At 37.4% G+C, this 11,658-nt stretch overlaps 2 protein-coding genes across 3 annotated transcripts; one reads left to right on the top strand and one right to left on the bottom strand.

The window, feature by feature from the left end:
- The first annotated feature begins 234 nt into the window (after positions 1-234).
- On the top strand, positions 235-7,410 carry pif1 (PIF1 5'-to-3' DNA helicase homolog). Of its 2 annotated transcripts, none has more exons than XM_079614141.1 (13): positions 235-369; positions 608-1,173; positions 1,683-1,812; positions 1,949-2,074; positions 2,369-2,522; positions 2,977-3,091; positions 4,302-4,408; positions 4,663-4,802; positions 4,960-5,066; positions 5,150-5,237; positions 5,741-5,886; positions 6,693-6,884; positions 7,152-7,410. In XM_079614141.1, exons 2-13 carry the CDS (start codon positions 613-615, stop codon positions 7,203-7,205), a joined length of 1,920 nt encoding a protein of 639 aa, XP_079470267.1. In that variant the 5' UTR covers positions 235-369; positions 608-612; the 3' UTR covers positions 7,206-7,410. The 2 variants fall into 2 exon arrangements, with proteins under 2 accessions (XP_079470267.1, XP_079470266.1); XM_079614140.1 differs by having other exon boundaries at positions 284-372.
- Positions 7,411-9,171: 1,761 nt separating this feature from the next.
- Positions 9,172-11,592, bottom strand: LOC306999458 (cytochrome b-c1 complex subunit 6, mitochondrial-like). Its single transcript, XM_079614139.1, has 4 exons — positions 11,345-11,592; positions 11,015-11,080; positions 10,249-10,410; positions 9,172-10,179 (listed from the first exon to the last, which is right to left on the bottom strand). The coding sequence occupies exons 1-4, from the start codon at positions 11,390-11,392 to the stop codon at positions 10,147-10,149; spliced, it is 309 nt and encodes a 102-aa protein (XP_079470265.1). The 5' UTR covers positions 11,393-11,592; the 3' UTR covers positions 9,172-10,146.
- Between the last annotated feature and the right edge of the window lie 66 nt (positions 11,593-11,658).

Genomic DNA, 11,658 nt, shown 5'->3' with positions numbered 1-11,658 from the left:
AAATGATTTGAATAAATGAAATCCAACCGATGTGCAATGTATGACGCCTAGAACGCAGACGCTCCAGCAGTGAGTCCATGAGATCGAGATGCACAAAAGAAAGATGACGTAATGAAAACCAACGCCGTTTGATTGGTGGAGCGCTTGCGTGTAGGCGGACCCGCTGCCCACGTTTAGGAAGCGCAATCGTTGATTGGATATTTCTTTAAATGCCTCCGCTTTGATTGGTCAGTAGGTCGGCACAATCGACCAATCTTTGTAGAGCGGAATTGTTTGAAAAATCGTGCGTGAGCACCAACATATAAATGAACAGCTGGTGGTGGCGCGGCGGTGGTGCCTGACTTGCTGTTTAACCAGCTCATAAGAAAGGTGGTGAGTTAGTCCTCTCTCTATTTAGTCAAATAATAGCAAGACATGAACACGTAACGTTACATGTATTTTTACGCTAAAATTTGCCATTTCAGTTGAGATTAGTGTTTGTTGCATGCATTCTTTAATGTACAAATTGAAATGCACTCGCTGGAGACTCATCGCTGTTGTTAGTAAATGAGTAACGTTATAAGATACTCGATCACATGCTGAAGCGGTGCTTCTATGTTCTTTCAAGGTACAATGTTGGGACACATTGATCCCGCTGAGCTTCAGTGCACCGTGGCAGTGGAGCGCTTGAATCCTGCAGGTCAAGCCATCAAACGGCAGCTCATGCGCAAAGCCACCGTCACATTAGGGCGCAACGAGTTTCAGGAGATGGTCCTGCGCGTCCACGATGGCAAAGCTCCTCAGAACTTCATGTTGCGCGATTTCCAGCTCTTTACGCGCTTTGCAAAGGATGGTAAATGTACTGTTAAATTCGTCCCGGAGAGCACACAGGTTCTAGTCTCTGATTGTCCACCGGATCGTTTGAAGGTGTTCCTTAAGACGCTCAGCATCAAACATCAGGCATCCCGAAGCAACAAGCCAATGAGTGGTAGGGCTAAACTACGTGCCGGCCTTCCTAGAGCCTTTGAGACCGTCAGTCCTCTCCAGCTGAAAGATGTGCAGAAAGCAAACGAGCTGAGAAGTAAAGTGAACACCCCAATTCAACCCAAAGGTCCTTCAGAGAGACCTGTCAATAAGGTCTTTGGTGAAAGGAAACAAGTGAAAAGACCCAGACCTGATTGTGACAGCAGTCCGGTATGTTCATCCTTTTATTCATGTTAGGCCTACCTTCCTTTAATACATTGCACATTGTCTTTACAAATTATAAGCACAACTCTTTTTATTTACTTTTTGTTAGTTTTGATGCACCATTACTTAACTAAATTAAGTGGGTAGTTGAAACGAAAATATAATTTTTTCTTTAAAAGGAGTGTTTTGACCTTTCCCACCTCAAATGTCTTGACCTGTTCCAATGCATTTAACAATTAAACTGTTAAAATAATTGTGGCCAATACATTTCAGTTAATGGACATTAATTTAAACTTGCAAGTTTATTGTTGTAAAAAAAACTATTTTAGTAACCACAATCATACAATTTCAATTCTCACATTTTTATGAATTAATGTTTATTTCTGAGATTCAACATTTTTGGAAAGTTGAGCATCTTTTACCTACTATTTTCTTAAAGTCTGCACTCTGCACAAAGCTTGCTTTCAATACTATCATGTATTTAGCAGCATTATGGACTTATTTATCTCTTTTAGGTTAAGGCACTTCACCCCAATAAGAAGCCTGTCTTGGTTCTGCCCGTGGCACAAAAGCTAAGCAAAGAACAAACTGCAGTTCTCAATGCAGTCTTGAGTGGCAAGAATGTGTTTTTCACAGGCAGTGCAGGTAATGAACCGCACCGATTATCTATGCATTTATTTATTTTATTATTACTTATAGCCACAGATGAATCTAATCTAGTTTCTTATATAGGTATTTTTTCATGATGTTTCAAACACTACTGTTTATGGCTTTATTTTAGGTACAGGGAAGTCCTTCTTGCTCAAAAGGATTGTAGGCTCTCTGCCTCCAAAAAGCACATATGCAACTGCGAGCACTGGCGTCGCGGCCTGTCACATAGGAGGGACCACACTGCACAGTTTTGCAGGTTAGAAAATTTCAAGTTCAAATGATTTCACTCATGTCTCTGAAAAGTGACCGCCAACGAATGCAAACATGCTACATGCATAGGAAATCTCCTCATATATAATTGACGATGGCAAAGGTTTTATGAAATGGCAGTATCCCTTCACCCCAAACCAAACAGTAATCATAGGTGACAGATTTATTTCAGTATGTACACACCAGGGGGTCATATTTTTGAAGTGTCATATGATCAACACATTTCTCAAATCTATAAACAGTTCTGCTGTTGTGAGTCATTTGTCTCTTTTGTTATCAGGTATTGGGTCTGGCTCTGCTCCTCTTGAACAGTGTCTTGAGCTCGCTCAGCGTCCTGGGGTTCTGCAGCACTGGACCTCCTGCAAACACCTCATTATTGATGAGATCTCGATGGTGGAGGCACAGTTCTTTGACAAACTAGAAGCCATAGCCAGGTGAACCACACTGAGGGAACCTATGACAAAAATAACTCTGTGAATGATACCGGTTTATTTCACCGCACTTAATTTTCCACATAGATACATTTCAATTTACCGTTATCAATTAATGTGGTGATAAGGTTTGTTTGTTTGTTTGTTTTTTGTCGTTTTTAATGTTTAGTAATTTCATCTAATGTGATTGGTTGCATCTGAATTTGTCACTCTGGATTTTCTCCTAATGAATGCCAGATGGCAAATTTTCTTTTTTTAAAAATGTGATTTGGATCAGAAATTGAATAAATTAATCCAAACCATCAATTCTGTAAAGTCCCAGTCTAGTATGCTTGCAAATTCTCATCCGTTCTGAAGGAAAGAAACACTAAATATTTCAATGGGTATAATAATTTCAATATTTCAAATGGGTCAGTTGCATTTTTAAACAAGTGGCATCTGTATATTGTGTTTCTAGGTCCATCAGAAGATCAACTGAGCCATTTGGAGGGATTCAGCTGATTGTGTGTGGAGACTTTCTTCAACTTCCTCCTGTAACAAAAGGAAAGGACAAGGCTAACTTTTGTTTCCAGGTACCCTCCTCATTTAAGCATACAGTAGTTCATGCTTTTTACACTTGCATCTGACTTTGCATTAAATAGTTAGATCACCCCAAAATTAAAATGTTTACTCGTCTTCATGACGTTCCAAACTAAGACTTTGAAACTCCCGCCGTTGAAAGTCCATTGCCTTAACTTTGATGCTTCAAAAAGTTAATATAGACATTGCAAAGGTAATGCATATGAATTGAGCAGTTTTATTCATCTATAAACATTAATGCATATACTTTACAATGTCTTTATGAACTTGGGAATTATTTATTGGAATGGCTTTTCAGTGGAGGGGCAGAAATGGAAGAAAACAAAATTTAATTTGTTTTTAAAAACTTGTTTTACTTTGAAATCTCATTTCTAAGCAAGTGTGCGCACAAATTTGTGACATTTGTGTAAACATTTTCACAAGAAAATCATGATTCACCAAAAAAACTTTCGTATTAAAATGTATTCTAAATTTATGAAAAAAAGTAGGAACAACTGAAACCACGTACACAAAAAGCACTTTTTCTGTGCAGCCTTATGTTAAGAAGTTATATTTCATCTTAACATGACTATTATACAATTTAATCTTAAATACATTTAATCATGTACAGTGAGACGGTAAGAAAAGCTGTTATAGCTTCAGCTACAAGGTTTCTCTGAATAGAGCAGATTTGTGTATGTACAGCTGGCTAATGAGAGGTCTGGATAAGTGTTTGAACTGGTTTTGAGAATGACACACCTGGCGTTGCTTGAGGATCTGGTGGGAGCGCGTCTGAAAAGGGTAGCATTTGTTTGAGTGACGAAAGGCTGTGCCGAAAGTCCTTATGGAGATGTTTGGGTGTGTTTTATGCAAATGAGTAATCTTGTGCACGCAGCCGCTCATTTCGAATATTCCAAATTCACTAGCATTACAACGAGATTAAGAAACAATAGTGCGTTGTGATGTTTAGGCGGAGTTTTTTTTTGTGTGTGTGTGTGAAGTTCCCCTGTTAATAATCCAAACAATCATTAGTGAATGAGACCCAGCTGAATGAAAAAGTCCTGACAATCTTCATTTGTTGGTCTATCACTTTAAGAGTACATTGTAATGCCTTTGATGAAGATGGAGAAAGTTGGTGGTTCATTTCTGTGTATAATTGCTTTTGGGTTAACATCCGTGTATCCGCTGTGCAAGTTTCTAAGAATAAGTCCATTTTGCCTGCAGTCGAGAAGCTGGCGGAAGTGTATCCACATGAACATGGAGCTGATGGAGGTGCGCAGACAAACAGACAAGGCCTTCATTTCTCTCCTCCAGGCTGTGAGAGTGGGCAGGTACTGAGCTCTCACCACGGCCACCGTTCAGTGCAGTGACTCACTGGCTCGGGGTGTTTTTTGGGATGCAATCCCTGTGGTTTATGGTCCGTTTTTTCCATGACCTTAAGTGGATCTTGTAGGTGTGATTTTTAAAATGTTTATAAGTCTTGTAGTGGGGAACTTTCACGCTTCATCTTGTAATCGATGAAGCTGAATTGACTGAGTTCGTCAGCATGTTGATCCTATTGTAACAGTGGCTCTCCATGCTGTAGAGTCACAGAGGAAGTTACCACACAGCTGCTGAGAAGTGCCAATCACTGCATCGAGAGGGATGGTATCCTAGCAACCAGGCTGTGCACACACAAGGATGACGTGGAGCTCACCAATGAGAATAAACTCAAACAGTTACCAGGTTGGTCACACTGAAAACTAATTTTAAACTGAAGATGTGTGAAATGTGACGTGGTTTGCTGGATTTTTTTTTAATGGTTCTACACAAACTGTAAGATGAGCAAGATCCAGAGATAAGGTAATTTACACGTCTAAGTCTCTTAAGGGTTTACTTTCAGGGGCCGTGCGAGTATTCGAAGCTGTGGATAGTGACCCTATGCTGGTTCAGACCATTGACGCCCAGAGTCCAGTGGGTCGGCTGTTACAGCTGAAAGTGGGCGCTCAGGTTGGTGTAATATCGCCTTCTGGCTAACGCATGCTCTTGATTTTTAAATGGGAAATGTTGTGAGAACCTTTTTATTTGTTCAGGTCATGCTTACTAAAAACCTGGATGTCCAGAGGGGTCTAGTGAATGGAGCCAGAGGAGTAGTGGTTGACTTTCAGCCAGGGAATCAAGGTACGACCGACTGCGGAACAGTGGCAGGCACTTCCAAAATGCATTGGATTTTACTTTCTCTGTCACAAGTGTGTTCTTTGAAAATGCCATCATAAAAAACAATACTGCCATCAGCAAATAAATGGTTAAATCTCACAAAGAATGTCTATAGCTTATTTCGCCCTCTAATTGGGTTGAAATACAATTCTGTTTTGGAAGAAGGATTTGAAAACCTTTTTAGGACCATTTTAAGATTAATTTAGTGACATCATGCTTTTGGGATGTAATTACCTTTAAAAAGTTACACACTTTTTGTAAGATTTTATATATTTTAATTACTCATTGCTGTAATAAAATTAGGGGATATCAATTTAAAATGTTTATCTTTATTCCGACGTGTTCCTGACTGGCTTTGAGATTTACCCAAATATCATTCATTAATTGCTGTACGTGGCTGGTTCTCAAACACCAACATATTTCAGAGTTGTGACATCCCATCATTCGTGAATGCCCCTCTCCCACAGGTCTCCCTCGGGTGCGATTCCTCTGCGGGGCTGTTGAGGTAATGAAGAGAGAGCGCTGGATTTTTAAAGCGTCCGGGGGGCTGTACCTGAGCCGACAGCAGCTGCCACTCAAACTGGCCTGGGCCATTTCAATCCACAAGAGTCAGGTGAGCTCTGCTATGAAGCCCCATCAAGTCTCATTATGCATAGTGAGTCAAACCAGCATCAGCCGAATGCATAGAGTGAAATCTAAAATTTCAAGATTGTGCCGTTAATCTCCTACTGTTCTGGGCCCTAGAGGAAATGATCATGCGATTTTCGTTGAAAGCCCCATTCAAACAAAATGACTTGGCTCAGGAACCGTGTATCTGTGAACAGATGCTCAGGACTATGGTTCTGGCTTCTGTAATGACTCATTAACTAGTCAACATGTTTACCCATCATTTCTGACCTTTTCTGTGCCTTCTGCATTGACGACTCGTCTCTCTTTGCAACAACTTTGACAGTTCATCAGAGTAATTAAGCTCATTGGGTGTCTGGCAAACGTTGCATGTGGCATGTCCCAATGCTCAGTGGGGGAACTGAGAAAAATGGCATATTAAATCAATTCCTCACTATAAACATGTGGGCCTAATTCTCGCCAGTGTAATTGGTTCAAAAAGAGTTTGAAGAACTGTAAGACTCTACAATACATTTGAGACACTTCTGGCTTTTCCTAAAATCATAAAACAGTCCACTTGCCAAGCAAGTTTCAACAGATTCAGAGTCAGGACAACTTTTTTTCAAATGTATAAATCAAATTTTTTTTTTTTTTTTTGGAAATATTTTACATAAACTAAATGTAGCTTTTGTGTCTTGGTTACGTCATAAAGCTTGGTTCCAATACCAAAAAATGGCATTTCTTTTTTTCTCTCTCAAATTGCTAGATTGTTGAAGTAAATTGCTGGTGTCTCGATTTGTTTGGTGTGTTTAGGGCATGACTTTGGATTGCGTGGAGATCTCTTTGGCGCGTGTGTTTGAGAGCGGCCAGGCTTATGTTGCTCTGTCACGGGCTCGGAGTCTGGAAGGCCTGCGTGTGATGGACTTTGATCCTCGAGTGGTGCAGGCCAACCAGGACGTTCTGCTCTTCTATAAGAGACTGAGGAAAGAGAGGCTCCTCATGCAGGTCAGTCCACTTTTGACAGTCACTCTGTTCCTCAGACAAATACCCGTTTCTGTATTCTACCAGACCGGAGCGATTTAAAAGATTGAATCCAAATGATCTTAGATTGTCTTATAAAAGGCCCCCAGGAAGCTCAAATTTACTGGATGATTTTACACTAGTTGTCAATCATTTCAGAATTCAAATTGCCCAATTTCAATTTTCAAAAAGGTTACCATTGATTTAGTAAGTTTATTATAGGTCTCTGATTCTTTTTTCTTTTCCCCCCAGTCCTCAATGAATGACTTTGTTGGACAGAGCAATAAGGAGAATTACCCTTGGTGAGGAAGTGACGGGAAGCTCTAGTTTTCATATGCACTGTGTGCATGGATGCATCAGGAACATGAATTCATTTAATTCAGTTAGTGTTTTTCTTATTGGATAAATTATGCTGCTTTTCAGCTGAATATTTATTTTTATAATTATTGTCTAAACCCTGCTTTATTTTGACCATGTTTTTCTTAATAAAATTATTTTATGGTTTTATATATATGAATTGGGTCATGAAAGTCTCAGGTTTGCATGCTTTTCATCAGAGCAAATTGTTGCTCTGGGTTTTGCATGTGGCAATGGTTTTAAAAGAATCAATTGTTTTTATATATTATGATTTGACTTGTTAATGTTTGTTGAATATTCTTACCCATTGAGGTTAGCTGTAGTGGCCAACATCCTGTAAGAATTTTATTTTAAAAGGGTTAAATAATGCACATTAATTAACATGAGCACTTGCACTATGGCTGAAACCAGCATATTTACAGTCTCATTTTCATCTGTAGTCCCTGGCAGGTTGATAGTAAATAAGTGCTTAAGAATATTAAGAATAATTCAAAACGCATTCCAGCAAACATGGCCATAACCAGAGCATATTAAATATAAGGAGACAGAAACAAGCCTCTACTCCTAATTATGAAGACATGTTTTATCCAATAACCACGGTTTTATAAATAAAATTCCAGATATGTGCTTCTGTGGTAATGTACAATCCCCTCTAGTGTATGAGTTATGATTGTCTAAAACTCATTAAGCAGAGGTTTGGCCATATTGTACAACATTTTATACACAAAATATCTCCATTTAATATTTTCCCAGTTTAAATTGTATATAGTTAAAAAAATGTATCCAATGTTTTCAAAGCCTGCAGACCATAGTCTTTCTTTAATTATAGTGTAGTCTCACCTGTCTGCGTCCAGCCGGTGAGGCAGTAGTTCATATGAGAAGATCATGGCATTCATAACTTTGAGGCCTTAGTTTTTTCTTTTTCTTTTTTCTAATGCGTCTACAGTGTACCAGATTAAATTGAATCCTATTTTCTTTTTTTTCTTTTTTTAACTTGTTTTTATGAAATTTGTAAATCTATTATGCTTGCTTAAATATTTATGCTCTTGCACTACTGATAATCTTCCTTCCTGCTGCTATAACATCTGGATCTGGATGTCTGTTTGCAGACTTTAAAAATACATACATATGGTTTTATTAACATTTAAGATGTAAAAATGTTTTTAACCAATTAGAGATATTGACCATTGCAGCTAATTCTTCTGCAGCTGCTTGCTTTTAGCATGCAAGTATATAACCAAATCATCTGCATACATCTGACAATTAACAGTAGATGGACAAACATCTGGTAGATAATTGATCTACAAACTGAATAATGAAGGACCTAATATTGAACCTTGAGGTACACCAACATGATTGAGTATTTAAGTCTAGTCTACCAGAACACACTTTTTTCTATCAGTACTTTTAGTGAGAAATATATATAATTTGATAACCTACTAATTAACCTCTTGATTTACTGCGTTGAATGCCTTTAAATCCAGTTAGATAGCCCCACCATGCTTCCTTTTTCAGTTTCTGTGGAATGATGCTTTCAAAACCCAAATAGCATCAGATGTAATGATTATGGAGTACTATTGAAATGTGATCTGTTCAGAAATCCATTTTTCTGCAATTTAGATCCTGTTGGTAGGATACTAATTGGTCTATAATTATAGCCATGTGATCACCTGGTTTGAGCATTGTAATTATTGTAGTTTTCCAAGCACTTTGAAACACTCAATTTTATAGCCCAAATAACAATTTAAAATGAGAATAAGTGCCTCTTTATGGGTTTAAAAAAATACTGGATCTATCATATATATATATATATATATATCCTTTGCTCTTGAACCGTTAAAATAAATAATCATTTACTTTAGAATTGGTCACTTCTCTAAAATTTAAAATGGGAGCTTTAGATTTATGGGTGTAACTAAATCATTGGAACCAGGAACATTCTGAATCAAAGATTTAGTAGAATCTATAAAATTATAAATGCTTCTGCCTCACAACATGGATTATTAGTCACATTTTCCCTCTATATTAAATTGTATTTTATGTATATTACATTTTCCAGTAAATTTCTTTATGCCATATTTCTTTGGTAATTCCTCTAGCTTTACAGATAGCCATAATAAAAAAATTAGCTTTTGCCTTTCTAAGCTCCTTTACAACCTTATTTATTAATGTGGTAAATAAACGCCAGGCATTTTCCATCGTAGACCTGAGAGCTAACTTAAGAGCATTGAATATTTCCCCCTTATAGGTTTAATCTCATTGAATCTGTATAAAAGCAGGTGGAATTGAGTTTCAGTTAGATGCTTAGTCATGTTTCTCCTGTGGAAATCCTGACGATTTCATATTGCAAATTATTTGTTAAACTCATTATCCATGGAAAAATATGCAACTAATAGCCCATAAAAGTAGATTTTTCATTTTATCAAGCAACTGGATTGTTCTTGCTTGCAACGCTGCTGTAATAAAATCCAACAATAATTGTCTCGTTTTATCCAAAAATCCAAGCTTATTAGATTTAAAAATAAAAAAAATGTGTCTGATTTTAACTGGCAGCGAGAGGGAAAACTAGCCAAAAATGCAATGTCTACTGCCACCATGTGGGACTGGGTGTAATTGCAAAACGATCGAGAGAAATGGTACATATAGTTTTGATTTGACTCCTGGACAGCAGAATATACACAAGTTACATTTTTGGTCACGTGGTGTAAACAAAAGAACCAACTAATATTTTAGTGAAAGGCAAAGACGTGTGTACATGAAGTCTACACACATTTATTCACATACAACACAACTACAAGTTTTGAGATTTGTTTATGCTTCTGTACTTTTAAATGCACATCTACAGCTGAGATACTCCACTGGAATGAAAGAATAGTGTCTCAGAGGGGCTTCATTTAACCGAACGGAAGAGCTTTTGTGCAACCTGGAAGACAATGATAATATAAAAATATTGCAGCAATGCTTTTAAGAACACTGTTTGAGAGTGACTTACACAGTGGTCCCGTGCATGTAGAAAGTCAAACAGCTCCTCTGTGCAGTCCTCTTCAGTGCGTGACCGTGAGCCAACTCGAGTTTCACAAGCTTCTAGTCTTTCTTGTGCATGCATGCAATGTGCGGTCTGCTCACATTTCTGTCTTATTGTTTCTAGGGGGTCCTGCAGGGGGCCAGACACGGTTTAATCTATATGACCATCACCTATCCTTCAGCAATGATGCTTTTATTTGTTTAGTCTTTTAAGTACTTTACTAAACTAAAAATACAAATTTAAATTTAAAACTGGGATTTCTATTTCCCAACATGCTTTGCCATGACACTCAAAGGGGAGAGTAAATGCTAAAATTGTTACATAATGTTTTTTGTGTAAGATAAATGTTAAGTGAGAAATAAAGTAGTGTTTGTTAAAGAAGTAATATGTTCTATATTGTTGTACACTTACAACTGCTATGCTAATATTATCAAAGCATCATCACCAATTAGCATTTGCTCAATTAGCTAGTTATATCTAGTATATATCTACTAATCTACAATTTAAATTGAGATAGCTGTCATTTAAAGTTAAATGTATGATTTAACTTAATTTTCAAGTTAGGATTAGGAGCAATTAAAACCTATGAGTACAAAATTGAAATCTGACAGGTTTGCTTAAACTTTGAATTTCTTAATTTAATCTTGATGTTGCTGATGACCTCAAATTGTGTGTGTGAGATAAAAAAGTAATTTAATAAGGATCTGATTTATGTAATACAATAGTAACATACCGCCATCTCTTCGTCCTCCTCATCAGCACCATCTTCTTCCGCATCTTCCTCTATTGGTGTTTGTTCCTTTACAAATAAATGAGGGACAAAAGCCACAAACATATTGTGATACTATACTACATAACTACTTCTTTTTTTGTGTAATGAAACATTTTGTGGACCATATCATAGTGTTGTATTTTATAGTCATTTTTATGTATTTGCAATGCGCGTCATAAATTAATATTAAATATATTATAATACTATATTAAACGTGTTATCATAGACCAGGCAATGTACCTGTAGTGACGTGCACTTTCTTTAAACTACAGTAAAACTGAGTGGCCGTACCTCCTCGTCAGGCTCCCCATGTTTGATCGTTTCCCTTTCAAAAACCATACTTGTATGCTTTGAATTCACACGTAAACACAATGAAGCAGCAAAGATCAACCGCTAAACGTGAAGTATGAGCTGTATGTGTGTGTAGATATCATAGGGATGCGAATTTACGAATTCTACTATGGTCAAGGTATGGGTTATGAATATTAATTAGGAACGCTATTGGATGGTTCCAATCAACGTCAGAATGGGCTTATGATTTCAGCCTTGGCAATAGTAGGAGCTCACGGAGGAAATTTCTGGAAAGTTCTAATGTTATAAGCATT

This window comes from Phoxinus phoxinus (assembly GCF_949152265.1).
Source record: "Phoxinus phoxinus genome assembly, chromosome: 5".
Classification (NCBI taxonomy): Eukaryota; Metazoa; Chordata; class Actinopteri; order Cypriniformes; family Leuciscidae; genus Phoxinus; species Phoxinus phoxinus.
This window is presented reverse-complemented; position numbering and strand designations above follow the sequence as displayed.